Source organism: Vicugna pacos, chromosome 3, assembly GCF_048564905.1.
Source record: "Vicugna pacos chromosome 3, VicPac4, whole genome shotgun sequence".
In the NCBI taxonomy this organism is placed as follows: Eukaryota; Metazoa; Chordata; class Mammalia; order Artiodactyla; family Camelidae; genus Vicugna; species Vicugna pacos.
In genome coordinates, this window is record NC_132989.1 from 50844742 (window position 1) to 50866338 (window position 21597).

The 21597-nt window shown below is 37.0% G+C and overlaps 1 protein-coding gene across 12 annotated transcripts in view; it reads right to left on the minus strand.

Annotated features, from left to right (window-relative positions):
• PAM (peptidylglycine alpha-amidating monooxygenase) overlaps nucleotides 1-21597 on the minus strand; it is a 255430-nt gene that overhangs the window by 110174 nt on the left and 123659 nt on the right. For all 12 annotated transcript variants that reach the window (XM_072958329.1, XM_072958328.1, XM_072958327.1 and 9 more), the window contains one exon: nucleotides 2317-2374. In XM_072958329.1, the coding sequence (XP_072814430.1) occupies nucleotides 2317-2374 (58 nt within the window). The remainder of the gene's footprint in view (nucleotides 1-2316; nucleotides 2375-21597) is intronic.

The window sequence follows — 21597 nt, forward strand, 5'->3', positions numbered from 1 at the left end:
CACCCAAATCTGTTATGATTTAAACGCCATACATATAGGGAGCACATAGAGAGTAAAAGCTTGGGCACGTTCCTTCACCTCTCTGACCTTCTGTTTCTTTTTTTTGTAAAATGGCTTAAATACACCTAGCTTTCAGAATTTTAGTGTCTGGCAAGTCCTCAGTAAATGATGGCTGGCAGTGGGCTGATTACAGGAAGAATATTCTTGTAACAGGACAAACAACTGTCCTAGCAGCTGATTAAATCAGACGCAGATGACCCTCTCTTTCTCTCTCTCTATAACACAACAACATACAGCGTGGTCCAAAGAATTAATGAGATAAAATATGCAAATTTTTCCTTACTTACTCCCTTATATAAATAATTCTTTGGTACTTCTCTTTGGTTTTCAATTTTCCAGTTCTATTCTGCCTACACCTAAACTTCTGTGGTTGCTGAATTAATGCAAACAATGATAACCACAAATCTCCCAGGGGCAGTACCTTAAAAGACTAACAGTGAGGACGAAACAATCCTGTTTTGAACAGGTGACAAAATCTTTAGTATTCTTGCAATCCTCCCAGCCATAAAGTATGGCAGAAAGACTGAAAATAGTATTCTTATAAGACCTTTTAAGGACCTTAGAAATGGAAACAGTTTAGCCTTAGATGAGAGTTGCCTAAGAAAAATGAAGAACCACTTAACACCTTGGTTCTAATATAGCCATTTATGTGTTTCCTATGAATATTTTTCTTGACTGAATATATTGACTTGTATTTTCAATTTTAAATTATGTGAAAGTAAACACATTTATACTATGAGAGCAATAACACATTCCAGGGTATACATTTATTGGTCTTACAGTCACCAGCTCTGAAATCATGTACTACAACCACTTCCAGAAACAGACCAGTCACCTATTAATGTAAGAGCTGTAATAGTGCTTTGAAACACAACTACTATATTTATACAGGTGTGTAGAGTGGCCTTCTCATCAAAAAAACAGGAAGAATCAAATCTACTCCTGAACTTAGACAAAGAAAATATAAAATTTGTAAAGAAAAACTTCAGGTAAAATTCCTTTTTATAAGTAAACGCTACTTTCTCCTAGGCTGCCAAATATGTGGATATCTAATTGAGGAAAACTTTACTGTCAATATTTTAATTATGAATTTATAGCCTAAATCACTTTTGGTGTTTCTCACAGCACTACAGTTAGGGACTTAAATTATTTTTCTCCCTTTGAAGTTCAGGATCTGGGAGCAACATACTTCCTAACTATTTTCTTAATAATATTCAATTATGATACATAGTATACAATGTCAGGCAATGCTCAGCTTCCTAAGGTCTGAAGAAATGAACTATGGAGCAGGTTTTGTTTAGAGAGTGTTTTTATAGGTTGTATTTTCTGTTGTGATTGCCACCAAAGTGTGTGAAAAAAAAATAGATGCACATTGTTCTGGCTTTGCACGTCTATAATGTATTTTCCTGTAGGGAACACCTCATGAAAATCCATCCTCAGACGGCCCCGAGGCTACGGTACACATTCTACAATTCACATAATCACCGTTTCAGACAGCCCACTTGAAGATTAGTTTCAAGGGACCAAAGCACAACTCTCATTACCATCACTTTCTCTTCAAAATCAACTTCCCAAACCAGAAAAGTAAGGAAGGGGAGCAAATTCATGAATAATTTGCCAATCACACGTCTTCCCTAAACAGTTAAAAGTCTGTCATAAGGGAAGTTTAAATTAAAACCCAGATGAAAACAGATGGTGCTTTGTCATTTTTCCTATCTGGTTTAAAGGCGCAGCTGGGGAAGGACCTGTCATTTAAGAGTCTTCTTATTTTGTAATACACACAATAGGACTGATGTTCCCTCTGTCTTCCCTCCCTCCCTCCCTTCCTTCCTCCTAACCGTCTACCTGTCTGACAGGTAAAATCTTACATTCTCCAATGTTGATTCTAAGTGCAGTCGATTTATAGCATGAACCAGCAGGTAAATAAAGAGTCTGTTGAGTGGAGTGGAATTAAACATCCAACCACAGACAGAAAGCCAATACTCTACAAATGGGACCACATGATATTCGTGGCCATCGACATCTGCATGCGACTCCTTAACTACCATTACTCACGAGTCTTTCCAGATACAGTTTGTAATCTTGTCTCTCAGTGGCTGACTAGTTTGTTTCTGCATTAGGCATTATAAATGCATTTAGAAACTGACAGTAAAAGATTAATATGCTCATAATCATCAAAGAGAGCCTTCCACTGATTTCAAATAGGTGCCTTTCCTTCAACTGCCCACCCCTCCGAACCATCCAATTAATACTTACTCACGAAGGCTTCCTCATCCATTGGCAAACGCATTGACATGCAGAAGTACGTATCAGACTATTAAAGAAAGAAAGATACAAAATCCAAATTAAACTGCTGCTAGTAAAAAAAAAAAATAGTAACTTGCAAAAGCATGTGCCCTATGACTGAAAAAGAACTGCTGGTCCAGCAAGGCAACACTGCCTGCCAAATGCCGGGTGGCAGGTTAATGCAAGGGCTAAGTCGAGAACTTAGATACTGGTTTTTTTTTTTTTTCTACTACTCTTTCCTAAAAGTCGTCAAATCCTATTTACACAACCAATTATCTTGAGTGATATTTCTAGTACTGTCACAGTTAAAAGGCAACACTTTAAATGCTTTTATAGAAAAACAGTAATGCATTTGACTTTAAAATGGTAGGAGTTAGTTTTGACCATCTTTGCTATTTGCATAAGTAAATACATAATTTCTTGAATCACTTTACAGCTACCCCAAATATTAAAGAAGTACAATGAATAAAAGTTGGTCTTAAAATGTATTTGGTTGATCTCCCTTACTTTAAAATTTTTATGTAGTGCACTGAAGAAATCAACAGAAACTCAATTATTCTTACTTTTCCAGTTACTAGTCTCTTATCTAAAATGCCATTTTCCACTATCGAATATATTAACATCAAGAATTTTTAGTGATAAAAACTGCAGTTTAAAGAGAATGGGCATTTGTTGGTTGATGCATTCCACTTCCTTAAAGGAAATCCATATGTAGTGAAGTATGTCCTATGATTGATAATATACCCAACAACCCAATAGAGACTGAATTCATTTAATAATTCATGATTCATGGATTCTTACTGCACAGTGCTGGAATCAAGAGACTCCACACACATGGATGGAGATCATTTGGGTTTCTCTAGATCTACTGGTTAGCACAAAAAATTGTGAAATTTGTACCTCTTTTTTCACTTCTGTGTTGGGAGGGAAGCAAGGAGGTTCATACACACATCAAAGAAGTATCTTAGAGTTAGAAAAATTACAGAAATATGATTCAGTCTTTATTACTATTTTTGTATAGGCCATTTTTTCTGTTTGAGAAAATTGTTTCCTTTCTTTTTTTCATAATGTTTCAGTCATATATATAGATACATATATTCATTTTCATTATAGGTTACTACAAGATACTGATTATAGTTCCCTGTGCTTTACAGTAGAAACTTGTTATCTGTTTTATATATAGTAGTTAGTATCTGTAAATCTCAAACTCCCAATTTCATTTCTTAAATGTTTCATTTCTTAAAAGGCTTTATAATTATTTAGATGCACTCTTACTGTGATAAGAAGGAAATGGGCTGGGAAATGTTGAAGGTTGCACAGTCAGAAGGTTGAGCTACATAAATGCTGACAGTAAAAGATTAATATGCTCATAACCATCAAAGAGAAACTGCAAAGTGAACTATGTATCTAAAACCCAAGAAATATATGGGTGAAACAATGCTTAAAGATCTTACAATCACGTACAAAATTGCTTACAAATATTTTTCCAATCTTTGAATTACGAATGTTACAAAACACACCTATTCTAACATAAGTAATAGTAATCCCAAGATTCTCTTCTGTTTGATCATCCAGGTCTATGAGTAACTCAGGACTAAAAGGTATCTGGTGGCTCCTATTGCTGCTGCTGCTATTACTATTTCTAGTCAACAGTTATTATAAGTTTATTATGTGCCAGGCATGGTTCTCCATGTTTATATGTATGATATCATTTAATAACAAAACCATCCAATATAGTAGATAGATACTATTACTAAATCCACTTTAAAGATAAGAATAGTAACGAGCATTTATTCAGACCTTACTGTGTGCCAGCACTGCTGTAAGGACTTTACACGTATTAACTCCTTTAATTCTTAAACACATTCCTGTTATATGGGTACTATTATTATCCCCATTTTACAGGTGAGGAAACTGAGGCAAATCAAGGTTAAGTAACTTTACTGTTCGTTCCACCCAACCTAGTAATAGGCAGATAGGCTCCTAAACCCCCTCTTAGTGTAATTCCTTTAGAAAGCTAGCAATTGTAAATCTTTCTTCTGTCTCTTTGAGTTGTAAATCTTCTATCTCACATTCAAGGAGATAATTGTGTACTAGTTCTCAGCCAGTGGATGCCTTGCCCTAACTTACGTCACTGCATCCTGTCATAAAGATAGGAGAAGTCTGTTTTCCCTCTGGAGAAGTGCCAATCAACAAACCCAGATGGCCTAGTCCCATGGACCAGTCCTGCAACCTCCTTCAGTGCCTTTCCCTTAGCACATCTCAGCCTTTAAAATAAGGTCTCCTGTCTTTTGTTTCAGCAAAGCTGAATTCAGCTCTTGCTGGATCTCCTTCCTTATTGCAATAGTTTTTACTGAAAAAAAAAATCTGTCCTTATCACTTTAACAAGTGACCACCTACACTCAAAAGTGCAGGAGCTGGGATCAGAACAGGGCCAGTCTAATGCATTTACAGACCATTCAAAGCAATATGAACAATTAATTAATGACTTAAAAGCAAATATGAAAACAAAAGTAAATTTTAAGTAGCTAAGCATATATTTATAACAAGAAAGGGTCCAAAGGTTGCAATCAGATGGAAACCAAACAGAAGTTCTTTTAAATTTGTACTTCAAGTTTGGGGCTTTATTTTATCTTTGATTTTATTGCAAGCCACCTCAAGTTGTTTTTGGAATAGAAAAGTTATAGGTATAAATAGGTATGTCAAATTCAGCAAGCTCGTTATTTTGTTTAAAAAAAAATAAGGACAATAATGGTTATATATACAGAATAAAAGAAACTACTATTTATACACAGAATTGATCAGAACAATATTTTAATTCTTGCTCTTATCATCAGCTGAGTAATTTTAAAAGACAAAATAACTCAGGAATGGCTTTCTTTTATCAATTTATATTTCTCGGCTTATAGCTTCTCTAATATTAAGACTGCGTCCAGATTTCAAATGTTTCTTTCCTGTTCTGTTAAAGCCAGTTAAAAAGAAAGAGGAAGAGGAGATGAGGCAGATCCTCTTCAGAATAATCAGTATCCTACAAAATTTGGGGGAGAGAGCAAAGTCCATTGGATACTGCATCAATCGTCTACTATGCACCATCATCATACTCTGATTTAGGATTTTATTTATGCCCCACATCAAGATAAAGAATAATTCTGTTAGGAGAAAAGAAAGTAAAACTTTCTGTTTCTAAAAATGAGCACATTAAGTAATATAGTGAGCGTCAGATCAATAATCAGCTTTCAGCTGAAAGCTTTGAAGACCACAGTTCAATAGAACAAAGAAGAGCAAAAAGTAATTTATTCTTTTCTCTGAAACCGTAAAAGATATCAGTGATTTTGTCTGAAGTATTCTGGTACCATAGTTGGATTTCTGGAGTTAAGGTGAAAGCTCAAGATCTATGTAAAGAAGCTACATTCCTAAGGGTCATTTACATGGTTCACTGGGAGAAGTCAAATCTCAAAGATGCCTAAGGGCCAAGGCCTTCTCCCTTGGGCTGTCTGAGTATAAGCAAGCACACTTTTGTGTTACTTCACTTTCTTCTCACATTTAAGCTGTAAGTAGGTCTATCAGGCACTGCATCTTTTTACAGAAATGAAAATTTTCACAGAAAGGTTATTGATCTGCCTAAGGCCAAGTAGTTAGTGTCAGAACTAGGATTAAAAATCTTCAAGTGTATGCCTTCCAATTGATTAGAAATAATTATGTATCTTTCTCGCTATTAAGTTTTAATCCAGTTAAATTGTGATTCTGGAGAGTCCTTCAATCTTCATACCTCTGTTTTTCTAACTATGAGACTAAACCCATATTTTAAATAAAATTTAAGGCTTCATAAGTAAATGAATAACTTTTTTTTTTACAAGATATGTAATTTGCTGAAGAACAGATTGGACAATGGCCTTTGCCAAACTATTATAAGCTCATTACAGCACGGGGAAAGAAAGATTACTTAGGTGATTACAAAATACTGTTTCATCAATACAGGTTAATTTCTATAGCAGGTCACCAAAAATACACAGTTACTTTAAATTTAAATTCCATGCCATAAGCCACAGTCAGTTTAAGAATTTAAGACTATAATAACATGTAATCACACAGTTAACTACAACTAACCCTTTGATGAGAAATTCTGTTTTAAAAAAAGCAAACCCTGCAGAGGTAACAATATTAAGGAAACCAGAATGATACATTTCTCAGAGTGATAAAATCATTACATCACTAATATGAATAAGTAACCATTGTTATTTTCTTTTCTTCAGGATGACCACTAAGAACACTATTTAATAATACCTGGTTAGGTAAATATGACTCCACAATCTCTGTCATTTAACAATACAAAAAAAATTCAATCAGTACTTAGCATAGTATACCTTGTAAAAGGGAGAACAATTTATTGAGGCTTCTAACTTCCTTGTAAAAGCTTCCTATCGTAGTTATTTCCCATGATAACACCACCCGGCAGGTATTACAGACACTGTTTTAAAGATGCAAAAACTGAAGTTCAAGAAGGTAAGCAACTTGTGATTAAAAAAAAATTCTCGAGGCTGATGAAATGGAATTTGAACCTAGTTCAGTAAAGCTCTCCTCTTTCCACTATAGAAAGATAGCTATTAAAAGGTTGTTCTTCAAATCTCTCTAATATTTGAAAAGAAAATGTCAGTTCTTAGACAATTTTAGCTATTTATTTGATTAGTGGGAGAAATAAAGGAATCAAAGACATAAAATTTAACAAGAAGTTTTTGTCCAAGTCCCCTAAGTTTTCAGGAGGACCTGAGAACATTTCATGACAGCTTGTTGACAAACTGCAGTGAATGAGACTAGAGCTATTTAATTTTGTCATCATTTTGTTTCTGCAAAGTTAAGCAATTTGAAAACAGACATAATTCAGATCAATGTTTCTCTTCTAGACTCTCTTAACATTCTGAAGACACAAAAACAGCATCTTACTGCCTATTATAATAGTTTTCTCATTCGGACACAGTGTCCTAAAAAGGATGCTTCTATAATTCAACCCGAACTACCAGTGCAACTGTTCACAATTTTCCATAGATCATCATCATGAATCCGCTTTTTCTCTCTGTGGGAAGAACGCTGTATCTGAGCTTGGTGCCAGGGGACTGTCTGTAAAATACCATGGATTCAAACTGCTAGCATAAGGTTCAGATGTATGAAAAGGGAGAAATGATGTGAATCTACATAGCCATGTCTCCCCTTGCTATCTCTTATGGCACATCAGCCAACTCTGAATCAGGAGGGAAATGATACTGCTGATGCCTCTTTACTGCTGCTATTGGAAACTCTCCAAGAAAAGCACATTTTTCTGACAAAAGAACACAGTGTGGTAGAAATGAAAAAAAAAACACTTATTACTAAAGAACTATTACATTCTATTATTACTCATTTTAAATCAAGAGTTCTCATGTAGACAGCAGTGTTCAGTAATATCTTGCTTACATTATTTAGGAAAGTGTTCTTTATTTTGATTTGTGAGACAGAGATGCAGTGGATTCTACAGAACAAGTAGTTAATAAAATCAACACCTTATTTAAATTAATATGGGACAAACAAAACCATCTGTATACTATTACACATGAAAACTGTTCACATAAAACCAGTAATTTTTGTTTGGGGAAACCAGAGGTACCATTCAGATTCTAGTGTTGAGCGCTATGATTTGATCCTGATTGGATAATATCCTCACTGCCTTTTTATTGTTCAGGCTTAAAGAATCCCTGCAGACCACCTTTCTTAAGGAGACTATACAATGTGGTGACACAAACAGGTGTAGAAATAGACAACACGACTGAGCTTTACATGGATTTGGCCCTTTCGCTTATACCTGTGGCTATTTACAGGTCGGCTGTTCTCTACAAATAGGCCATAACCCACAGAAATGTTATATTGTGCATAGTACGGTGTCTGGTAGCTTTTCTCAGTCATCTTTTGTTAAATAACCAGAGCAGTGGAACCATCTCATGGTGACAATTGTGACTTTGTGCCTTAGAGTAGTTGCCGAAAAGGAGGTAGTAACCTCTCTTCTAACCCAAGCACAGTTTAAGTGTGATCTAGACAAACCACGAAGGATCCATAAAGCCCTGCATTTTCACACAGTACTCACTCGGGCTCAAATAATTTGAATTCTGCAAAGAACTCGAGGAAACCTCAGGGACTGACAGTAGCGCTGCTAGACCAACAAGAGAAAAGTATGGAAGGTGATCAAGCCTCTGACAAGAACCGTGGTTATGAGAGGAAGAAATCAGTTGGAAAATTACTTTTCAAAGCTTTCTTTTAATTGGTCCAGACAGATAACAGAATCAAATTGTGATTTCCCAAAGTATTTTTAATACATGCATAGTAAGTTTATACTGACTCAGTGGTGTTTGTACTTCCAACCTTTTCCTAGAATAAAAAGAAGTTAGGGCAAAGGAAGACTATACCAAAGCATCCCTGATTTTTTTGCAGCAGAAAATTCAGGTTTAAAAAATCTACCTCTCTGATACACCAGAATTTAAAGACTCTTAATTTCAGATAAAATTCCTTAAACTGTCACTTTTGGATACAGTCTGTGTTAATTTTTCTTTTCCAGTTGCCCTTCTCTTACCAGGTAAATAAAAGATATGTTGCTTATTAGAATAGTCAGATTTTTGTGAAAACACTCCCAAAATGACTAAAAAAGAGAGGATCCTCCAAAAATGCTCCACTCTGTTCCTTACCATTAAGCTAAGCTCCATCCACATCAACTTTTTGGATGTTTATCCCAACCTACCATGTAATCTTGTTGTGATAATGTCTGCTAGCATCCTGAGCATTTAGAATAATGTCTGGCACACACTGGAAGCGCTATATATAGCTGTTGAATTTTGCATGTACTTTTTTTTTTTTTGCTGGCAATAAACTCACAGTTTAAGAAAGGCTGGACTGAAATCTGTGTTATAGACGCCACCTAATTAGGGTTTTATACAGCATCACTTTTTCATACGAATTTTATCCTTCAGTTGATTCATCCCAGAATCCCATTTGCATTTTTAAACTATAATCACACTGTGGCTGATGATGACAAGATTCTCAATGCCAAGCAGCTCACATGGAAGCTGCTTTCCTGGCAAGGCCTTTTCTTTGGGAATTACAAATCTGTACAAGCAAACGAGGAAGGAAAAAATATTTTGGTGAGAGAACATCTGTCTTCGAGCCCTCACACTTTCATTTAAGAGGAAACTAAAAGGAGCATACTAATAACGGTCTATAATAAATCGCCTAGGCACAACAGGTGGTGGACATGGCGGGCTCCTCCTTGGCCTCCCAGTTACTGGGGTGGGGGGGTGATGTGAGGGGAAACCGAACTGTTCTGAGCAGGAGTTGCTGAGGACCTATACCACTCATCCTCCCCCAGCAGAAGCCAGTGGTGTACACTCTTCATCAAGTTTCCCTGAATATGAAAGCAGTCAATTTTCTGAACCTTTTGCCAACATTGACTAGTCCACCCATGTTCTTTTCCTTTGGCACCGATGATTGGAAACTGACTCTATTTATCAAGTGTGTTTGGAGATGCTTCAGAACAGGAATGGCTCTACAATCACTAGCCCCACACACCATGTTTCTTGCTAAATGGCTTACATTTGATTTGGGGACAAAACAGAGAAGCTCTAGACTGGAACAGGTCTGTCAAATACTTTACTACATGAGATGTTCTCTGTTTTCTTGAAGTTTAAAGTGGACCATCAGATACCAAAGTGGCATATACAATGTCTGTTCAGATTCTCACTCTGTTCTCATATCTCTTGCCATGGTCATCTCATTAATACGTGCCTACTTTAAATCTCTTTTAATGCCTGTATAGAAATCCATTCTTCCATCCACCTACTCATTCATACTTAAACATGTGCGACGAGCAACTCCTGAGAACTAGACACTCTGTTAAATTCTGTGAGCAAAAGTATGCATGGTCTCAGTTCTCACAGAGTTTACAGTCTACTCATTTACCAGACAAATAATCACACAAATAAGTATGAAACGTTTACTGTTTTACATGATACATAGAAGATGTACAGATTACTACAAGAGCCAGTAATGCAAAGAAAATGACCTCAGTGAAGGGGTTTGGCAGTTGTTTTAGGCATAGGAAATAGTATTTTCAAAGTCCTGTAATTGGAGAGAACCAGGTATGACTGAGAAAACAAAACCCAGTACATACAGAAAGGAGGGGCATGCTCTAAGTTGGACAGGAAGAGTATACGTGGCACACGACGCAGGACTGTGCAGTCCACGTTAAGGACTTTGGTGATTTTGTTTTTCTTTACAGCAACGGAAAGTCAATGAAATTTTTTTAATAGGAACTGACATGGAGACTAAAACTAATTAGATGAGGCCAATAAAAAGTCATGTAGTTGTTCAGGAAGGTAGCTTGAAACTGGGTGATTTTTTTTTTTTGGAGGCTGAATTACTGATTAAATGTACTTGGCAACCAGTACCAGCCTAGTAATGACACACTGTTTACTATGCCAACATTAAAAATGAAAGTGAATTTAAACGTTTTCGGGTATTGGGTACACTCATAATTTGTTCCTAAACTGAGACTCAGAAAAAAATGACAACAAAATGTATATTTCTTCCTGACACAAGAAATTTGTCTAAAAATCTGTGATTATAAAACAGATCAGCTTTTTATTAAAAAATGGCTTTTTTCAGTGGTTAGACTCTTACGGCAGAGAAGGAAAAAACAGGACAAATTCTGGAGACATTAAAAGGCAAGACAGACATGACTCAGGAGTGGATCTGAACGGAAGGTAAGGAGGCAGTGTTGAGGATGACTCCTAGATTTCTGGTTTGCATTTACTGAGACATAAAACATAGTAAGACCAGGTGTGAAGAAGATGATGAATTTGTCATTGACATGCTGAATTTAAGAAGCCTTCGAAAAATCTACATGTAATGTTTAATGGGCAGCTGGGGCAAATGGAATTTGGAGGAGAAGTTAACCTAGAGATATAAATTTATGTGATACAGATGTTGGCAGTAGGTATGGAAAAGGCTACTTTGTGAGAGTAGAGAGTAAAGCAGAAAAGAGAAGTGACAGAGCTGTGAAGTAGTTGGTCAAAGGAAGAGCAGCCGAGGAGTTCAGAGAAAAACCACAGGAGTGCTATGTCATAGAAGCGAAAGAAGAGAACGTTTCAAGGAGGAGGGAGCAGTTGACCATGTCACTAATCAATCAAAATTCATATGTGAAAGTGTTCTCACGAGGATGGCTACAACACAACACTAACATTTGGGCATCTACTGTCTTGTGTGTTAACATTCCTGACTTACTTAAGGAGCCCAGTTCTTCCCTGTAGCTCCTCCTGGAAGGACTATGCCTGTGGATGCTCTGGTCCCATGACCCACGGTCCTCTCAAAGCTACGGAAAGCTCCAGCCACACTGGCTACCCAGGTCACTCACAGTCCATCTACTGCGGCCATCTACACTGCCTCCCAGTAGAGAGATGCCTGCAGCACCAGAACATGGCAGAGTCACCAGAGTTTTCCCACCAGCTCCTTCGGTGATGGCCACAGAGCATCAGGTGACTTGGGAAACAGGAAAGAACACCAACAGAAAAACAAAGATTCAGGAGGCTGAGAAAAAAGATGGGTCAGTAAGTCAATTAAAAAATTCCAAATATTCAAGATAAAATAATATAAGGAAAAATTATTTGAAGCAATACTGGCATCATATAAGCTCCAAAAGAGTTTAGTGCCACCATGGAGTGACTCTCTGTGACTGCTTGCTGATTTTCAATCCAGAAAACTACCGCTGTTCCATAGACAAGGGGTGTCAACTCAGACCCAGGAATCTGAATGCCTGATTTACCCTCTCAGCACAAAATGATTTCAATTTCTTATAATGTATTAAGAATTAATGTGGTGAGGTACTATAAAAGTGCATACTTTCCACATAAAAGAGTTAGAAAAGAACAATATTACATATTAAAATAGGCAACTTTTAGTAACAATCCTACAGACCTTAGCCTAAGCCTATAAATGCTTCAGTTCTGGGCAAGGCTTCTAGCTTTCAGGCATTAGATATTTGTGAGGAGACTAATATTCTGAAAAATATTAAAATGTTTATTCTCAGTCCTCTCCCAAATAATCACATTTGGTTCCCTAGCAGCCACCCTGTTATCATGGCCCCAGGAAAGGGTTAGCTTAGAAAGGGAGAACACATGACATAGCAAATACCCTTCCAGGCAGGAGGAGGAAATAGAAGAAAGACTTTGACCAAGGGGAAATTTATTTCACAGTCACAGATGAGGTGCCAGAGTTGATCTCAGTGAAGGGAACAGAGCTCACTGGCCCTTTTCACTGGGGACTGTCCAAGGCCATTCATATACCTTTTTCTGTACACTCAGATATTATCTTGACAAATAAAAAAGGGAGGAGGAGGGGAAATGGCTTAATCAAAAGTTTAGCTGGCTGTCTCAAACCAAAGAGGGTAGGATACCTTCAATTGATACTTCTAAGGCTTTCTCTTATTGTTGTCCAAAGGATTAGGGGGTTAGGAAGCTACGTTAGATAAGTTTTAAAAATTAAAATTCTTTTCTTTGCATACTTAAAGAATAGTGTGTAAATTGTGACCCCGTTACATACATAAGAAAAGAATAATTTGTTAATTAATGTATTCTATTTTTACTTTTTGTAATGTATTGATAACTGGTACTAGCAAAGTATACCACTGACTAATAGGTTTCCTATAGAAGAAAAAAGTGTAAAATATGCAAATAATTTTGTAAAGCTTGAATATTTTTATGTACTCATGGCAAATATTAGCAGAATTTTTGACTTGAAAGAGAATTAGTTTTTTATTCTATTGCTGGTGGCACTTAAAATTGGGACACAGATTTTAAAAAAGCAAAATGGCAACACATAGGACTATGAAAATCCTTTTCTCTTTAGAGTGGACTGAGCATACAAATATCACAAAGACCACAGTAAATCAAATATATGCCATCTCAGTCATCTGTAAAGGGTCTAAGAAAATGTTAATCATCACTAAGAATAAATTTGGTTGCAAACTGCAGAAGACCAACTCAAAATGGCTCAAGCTATCAGAGAAGCAGGCTTTCATATAATGAGAAGTCCAGAAGTAAGAGAGATGCAAGAAGGGTTATTTCATCCAGCAGCTCAACAGTATCATCAGGGACCTAGGTTCTTTCTACCTTCAGGCCTTGTCAGATTCTATATACTGCATTTCACCTGTAAAATTCTTTCTCCATGATCATAGATGGTTGCAGTAGCTTTCAGGATCATATTCTCACAAAGCAATTTCCCAAGGCCAGCAGAAGAAGTCTCTTCCTTAAGTTCCTTTTCAAACGTGAGACTTTCCCAGAAGCACTCCACCTGCAGTAGAACTCCCTTCACATCTAAATGGCCAGAATGGTGTCACATGCCCATCTCTAAACCAGTCATTAGCAAGGGAAAATGAATTACCATGTTTGGCTTAGCCTAATCAAGATTCACTTTCTCAGCTAGGGAAGGCTGATGCTGAAACAAAAGTGGGGTTCTGTTAGCAAGCAAGAAAGGGAAGAGATGTATGTAGGCAACCAGTATGTCCTGACAAGTACATTTCTGCAAACAAAAGCAAAACCTTCATAATTCTAAATTTAACCAGAGGTAGATAATCTTTGGGCAACTTGGTCCATTTCAATTTATTAATTAGCAATGCTCAGAATTTCTGGAAGCTTGTCTTCCTGTCTAATAAAATAACAATGCCAATTAACTACATTTTCAATTAGACATTTTCTGCTCCTAACTAGATGTCAAAATGCACTTAGACACAGGGGTCAAGAATGGATAAAATGCCTATTTCCAGTTAGGCATGCCTGACGATCTTGAGAGAAATAAGACATGGAAAGCCAATCCCGTTCTAAATTAAATAAAGGCAACTGTGCCTCTGAAAACTGAACTTTTTTCCCTTCAAAATAAGAGGTATAACAGGCATGGGGGTACTTATGTTTAATGATGAAGTCATATATTTAACTGTAATGATCCAGGGCAAAGTCGTTCTGCTTCTCTCCACCTCCCGCACAGCGATTCCATGACCTATTCATTTTCCTCTGACTTCCAACTCATAAAGAAAACATTACAACAGATTTGCATCTTTTGCCTTGAACCTCTAAGAGGAACTATAAAATCAAGTATAAAAATATTCTCTGGAATGTTCGTTTTTCCTTTGCACTTCATAAACATCTCTGTTTCAACATCAGGCAATTACAACAAAGCTCCTTGTTTGCTAGTCTATCTCCTACTATTGAACTGTGTTTCAGTGGTTGAAACCCTGATTTATTTTTGTTTGTATTCCCAAAGACCACCTGGCATAAGAACTGGATAGGCAGTCAATGATGAAATTTTGTTGAATTTTGTTATGCTACATGACTAATAACCTTTCATAAAGGGCCTATTCCTACAAAAATAGCTCCACAGCGCTGAACCATTTTTTCCTTTAAGAACTTATGCTTTTTTTTTTAAAGGCTATCAAACCAAATTTACCCAACTGTAATTTTCCAACTTCCATTGAAAGACTATATTAATAATTCAAGAAAAGGAATGACTCTACAAAGGTTGTCTTCTCTTTGTATCTAAACTCCCAGGGGTGAATACTTGTCATATAGTTAATGGAATTATAATTATAATGAACCGAATAGCTGTAGAAACTGCAAATGTCCATTTTCCTGATATGTTTTTACTTGTCACCAGTTCTCATTTTACATTATAAACACGAATGCAGCACTTCAGCACGACATCCTTCTTTAAGCCAGCTTGGAAAACTCCTAATACTAAATGAAAAAGTAAATTCAGTACTTTCAACTCAGCTTTATTTCCTAATGATTTCTCAGACTTACACACACACAAACACACACACATACAGCATGCTAAGTACAATAGAACTAAATAATCCTAAGTTATCATCATTATATAATTAGGTTTCTACAGTCAGTGGTCCTCAGTAGTGTTATAAGAAAACTTGACCTTTAGTATCCAGCAGTTTATAGAACATAAACTGTATAAACAACATAAACTCAATTTAAGAGTGATTAAATATTTCATGGGGAAAAGTTTCTTTCTGTAGAAACACTTCCACTGACAAATTCAGAAGGAATGACAGAATTGGAATGCTCATCACATGCAGCTTCCAGTGAATCCAGGCAGTGAAATGGTCCATGACTGCTAAAACCAAGAGGTGAAAAGTTGATAGGAAACTTTATAATGGATTAAGCAATCCCACAATTCCTAATTTAATAAGGAAGATTAATACCATGAGAGAGCCAATCAGAAATTATATGCTTCCTACAGATACTACATAACATCACCTATGAAAATATTCTCGCCCAGAAAGCACAGAAAATACAAAGGAAAAAGGGACATGCTGAATGATACTCTAGTGAAGCAATCAGCAAATTCTATAATGCAGAAAACTCTTTCGGACAAATACCGTTTTCTTTACTAAGAAATTACAAGTCAAAAAAGAGACAAATCAACACTACTTACCACATGGACCACATTTGGATCCTCATGCAAACAAAACAACATTTAAAAAATATAACAATCAGACAAATTCAACACCGACTAGATATTTGATGGTTATAATGGTAGCAGTGGTGATTGTGGATGTGTTTTAAAATAAAGCATGTATCTTTTGAAAATACATCCTGAAATAATATGCAATGGAATGAAATGATATCTAGTAAATGGATCAGAAAAATTCAGTATGTGTGATGGGGAGGAATCAAGTAGAGGAATGTAGCTAAAACAAGAATGACCATGAGTGGATAATCGCTGACGGGTATATGGGAGTTCACCACACAAGCCCTTCAATTCTGTGTATATTAGAAGTTTTCCATGAAATTGTTTAAAATATAGTAAGACATGGTTTGTGCTCAAGAATCTTTTTTTGCCAATCTGCCAACTAATTAACGTAACAACAAACTGAACAAGTATATATACTGATTCTCTATATATTTTTGCTCCTGGGACATAAAAATAGACAGGAAATCTGAAATACGTGTAGTTTACTTAACAGAAATTAAAAACAATAAAGTTGTTTAAAAAAACTTTACAAAATTTAAAAAATAAATAAAAATCAATAGGAAAGGTTCTCTTCCTTCAGAAACTTCAGAATCTAGTGAAGGAAACAAAGCCTACCATTAGGAAACAGTGAAGGGTTAAACTTTTTGTTAAGGGCTGGAAGAGTGACAGGAGTCCAGAGAAGGGAGAGATCCAAAGGGATCATTTGGTCCTAGAGAGGACCTGTCAGGGTGCAGGGGAGGAGGGCCATTTGGCTGGGCTAATATTCAGGGGGTCTTTTATCCTAACAAGAGTATGCAGAGAGAGACACAGGCAGGACTCAAAAAAAATGCCACATATTACAACTTGTCCCTTGTGTTCAGATTTCACCGCTTATAATGCAGAGACTTAAAATATTTTACAAACCCTGTAATTTTCTTATGAATGGCCCTGTATATTGCACTGCTTCATTTCTATAACAAAAGCATTAATTTGCTATGCTTAATACTTAAAATACATCAGTCACAAATCCTTTAGGAAACAGAAGGTACAAATGAAGGGGGAAATTGAGGAGAACTTAACCAAAGAACCAAGGACATAGCTGTTGGCTACATTAAGGGAGGCATGTAAGGGATGTGGAAACACCCCAGGATTCATATGTAGCAAGCTGTTACCACTCAAAGATGTATGAGGCAAGAAGAGGAAGAGTTACCAAAAGCAGAAACTGTTACAGCCACAGGAGAAGAGATGACAGGAGCTGGGGCACAGGAAGAGGACCCCAGTCAGTCACTGTCAATCTGCAGCCCGACAGAGAAGAAACCAAGGAAATACATACCCTGATCTCATTCTGCTACTTTTCAGTCTTCTGCCAGTTCCTCCCAGTGACTAAAGCCAACTGGAAGCCACAAAGCGAGGGAGCCTATTGATGGCATCCACAAAGGTCAGTCTCCTGAAGCCTGGAGTAGGCTGGAGAAGGGTGGAAAGTACATGTGGCGAGGCCATGGGAGGATGACCAGCATGCAGAATACACCCCTCTTTTACACTCCTGCTTTGGCATTTCTTAATATTTAAAAAGTGACCAAATGGTAGCCTCAAAAACAAAAGGAAGGGACTCAGGCTTATCTTAGCGCCTGAGAGGCCCTGAACAGAGAAGCCGAGGCTACACAGGGGAAGACTTCCACTAAACAAAGGTAAGAAGAAGACCTCTTGAGGTGAAAAATTAGTTTGAACAAAACCCAGAGATGGGAGCAATAAGTGTGGTGAAAGCAGAGACAATGTGCTGACTGAACTGACAGGCACAAAGGTGACAATTTAGGGAGCTCTGAGAAAGGAAATTGGGTAAGTTTGAATAAAGCCAGTTAATAAAATGAGGGATGGGGCATGAAATCATGAGCACAGTCTTTTAGGAAGAACACTGGGATGGGAACAAGAATGACCAGTGAAGATATAATGGGAGGAGAAAGGCAGTGGAGGCTGGAGTCAAACCAGGAGATGCTGCCATCAAATTGGGTTAAGTCTGTAACAGGATAGTAGCAGTGGAAATCCACCCATTCACCAGCCATATGTTCCATAGCCCACCTATACCACAAATGTACACTGAACCTACCATTAGCAGATCCTGGACTAGACAGGGAAGATACAACGGTGAGCAAAAACAGATGTGTTTCCTGTTCTTACATAGCCTGTAGTCTGATAAGCAAATAAAGGCACGGATGGAGTAATGACATGAACAAGTGTAAAACTGTACTTGTGGGCACATGAAAAGATGCTCAATATCACGTATCATTAGGAAAATGCAAATCGTAACCAAAGTAAGACATCACTTCACACCTGTCAGAATGGCCATCATCAAAAAGAGCACAAATAACAAACGTTGGCAGGGATGTGGAGAAAAGGGAACCCTCATACACTGTTGGTGGGAATGTAAATTGGTGCAGCAATTGTGGAAAACAGTATGGACATTTAAAAAACTAAAAATAAAATTGCCATATCACCCAGAAATTTCACTGTTGGGTATATATCCAAAAAAAAAAAAGTCCAAAAACAATAATTTGAAAAGACATCTGCACTTCAGTGTTCATAGCTCCACTGTTTACAATTGCCAAGATATGGAGGCCACCTAAGTGTCCATCAACAGGTGAATGGATAAAGAAGATGTGGTATACATACACAATGGAATACTACTCAGCCATAAAAAGAATGAAATTTTGCCATTTGTAGTAACATGGATGGACTTGGAGGGCATTATGCTAAGTGAAATAAGCCAGACAGAGAAAGACAAATATTGTATGATATCACTTATATGTGGAATCTAAAAAAACCCTAACAAACCAGTGAATAGAACAAAAAAGAAGCAGACACATAGACATAGAGAACTAGTGGTTACCAGTGGGGAGAGGGAAGGAAAAGGGGCAATATAGAGGTAGGGGGTTAAGAGGCACAAAATATATGTATAAAATAAGCTACAAGAATATATTGTATAACATGGGGAATTATAAACAATATTTTATAACTATAAATGAAATATAACCTTTATAAATTATGTATCACTATATTGTACACCTGTAACTTACATAATATTGTACATCAACTATACATCAAGAATGTCATTTTAAGTGAAATAAGCCAGAAAGAGAAAGAAAAATACCATATGAGATTGCTCATATGTGGAATCTAAAAAAAAACCCATAAATACAAAATAGAAACAGACTCATAGACATAGAATACAAACTTGTGGTTGCCAGGGGGGCGGGGGGTGGGAAGGGACTGGGATTTCAAAATGTAGATAGAATAGACAAACAAGATTGTACTGTATAGCAAGGGAAATATATACAGGATCTTGTGGTGGCTCACAGCGAAAGAGAATGTGACAATGAATGTACGTATGTTTATGTATAACTGAAAAATTGTGCTCTACACTGGAAATTGACATAACATTGTAAAATGACTATAACTCAATAAAAATGTTTATATATATAAAAAATGAAATAAAATAAAACAGAAAAAAATTTTAAATAAAAGTTAAAACTAAAAAATTAAGAAAAGAAAAACATTTGCAGTTGCAAAGGATGTTCTGAAAAAGAGGCATGAGATTCTATGAGAGCTGCAACAGCTCTCTGAAAGGCAGGAGTGGGGGATGAAGGAGAGAGAGGGGAAATGGGAAATGGCAGGGCAGAGTTGTCTGAGAGAATGATGCTCAGACTGAGAGCTGCAAGCTGGGAAGGTACTGCCCAGGGCAAACAAGGAGGGAAGGGCAAGCCCAGCAAGGACACGGTGAGCGCAGAGACTCTGGACAAAAATGGGAAACAGGGAATGAAGAAAACCAGTGTCAGGGGGAAAGAGAGGAAAAGGGCCAAATCGGAAAGACATTTCAAAGGAAGACGTAAAAAGAATTGCAGATACCTAGAATTTAGAGCATTAAGGAGTTAAAAGCAATCTAATGCCGTTCCAGCCATTTTAAGCAAGGAGATGAGATGCTTAATTGCCTAATCAATCTGTATTTGCTAATGTGCCCTGTGCCTTGACCAAAGAGCACAACCAACTCTCAACAAATATTTGTCAGGCACTCTGCAAAGCACTGGGAATACAGCCTTAACTAGACAGACGATCTTTATTACATCATATGGGTCATCAGCCAACTCGCTTTCCCACGCATCCCCAAGAGTAGAAGAAATAGCCAGGCATAGATTCAAGGAAGACCTGTTAATCAACAAATATTCACCGCATACCTTCTGTGTGCAAAACCACAGTATAAAACACTTTGCAAATAATCTTTTGTCTGCAGGACAGGTATAAGCTGGCTTCTTTTAAATATAGATTGTGATGTTTGTTAGTTCAGAAAGAGCATAAACTGACAAAAATACACACAAAGATGAATGAGACGCAGTCACTGGTTTCAGAGGCCCTTTAGTGGGAGATTTAAAACACAAGAATGAATCACTGTAGGTGACAATACAATAGGTCTGTAAGAGTGGTGTAAATTATTGTGGCACTAGATCACATCAGCTTAAGGGAATCATGTAGGTTCATGGGGAAAAGGATACATATTCAGTAACTTACTGGGGTATAACTTCAGTAGGTGAAGATGCAGGGCAAGAAATTATAACAGGCAGAGAGAATAACGTCAGGAGGTTCAAAGGCTTGTAGGAATAACAAACAGGCTGTGTGATAGAAAATGGGGAATTCAGGAAAGAGCAATGCAAGGAATAAAAATTAGAATGGCATAGATGGGGACCATCGAGCAGAAAACATAAAACATCAGAATATGGACTAGCAAATGTATTTGGTCAGAATAAGGAGCTGCTGAAGATTTTTGAGTAGGGGAAGCATTATAAGAGATGACTGTTAAGAAAATTATATGAACTGAAAAGCATCATAACATAATAGTTTAAAAGCAAAGGTCTGGAGCCAGCTTGCCTGAGTTAGAGTCCAGACTCCCCCACAGCTACGACTTGCAATACAAATGAACAAACCACTGATAAACACAATGTCATGGATGAATCTCAAAACGATCATGCTACGTGAAAGAGGCCAGACACCAAAGACTACATACTCTTGTGATTACATATACACGTAAATCTAGAAAAAGCCAAACTATAGTGAAAGATCAGCACTTGCAAGGGGTAGGGGATGGGGAAAGGCGTTGGGGTGAGCATGAAGGGGCACAAGGCAACGTTTTGGGGTGACGGAAATGTTCTTTATCATGTCTTGGTGGTAGTTAGTTACACAACTGCAAGTATTTGTCAGCATTCATCGAATTATACACTTAAAATTGGTAAATTTTTATTTTTAAGTAAGTCATATCTCAAATAAGCTGATAATCAAAATATCATGCAAGAGTAAAAAGTTAGGTGCCATTTGAAATAAAAATATTGAACTTCAGAATATTTCTTACATGCAGAAGGGGACTCCTAAATTGTGATCCGTGTGGACACATAAACATACTATAGTCACTCATGTGTGTGTGCTTTTTTGGGGGGGTATTTGGAGGAGCAGGAAATATTCTTGATATGAAGATAATTTCCTTCCCTTATAAAAAAAATTTATGCACCTAATCTTTATTGGACACAGCACTGTTTTCAGGCCCAGAGAACAGAATAGTGAACAAGACAGACAAGTCTTTCCTCTCAAGAAACTTGACCATAAAACTCAAGAATGACAGAAGCAGACATGATATTTCAATGAAGAGAAATGAAATGGAGATTTGTTCCTGGAGTGATTAATACT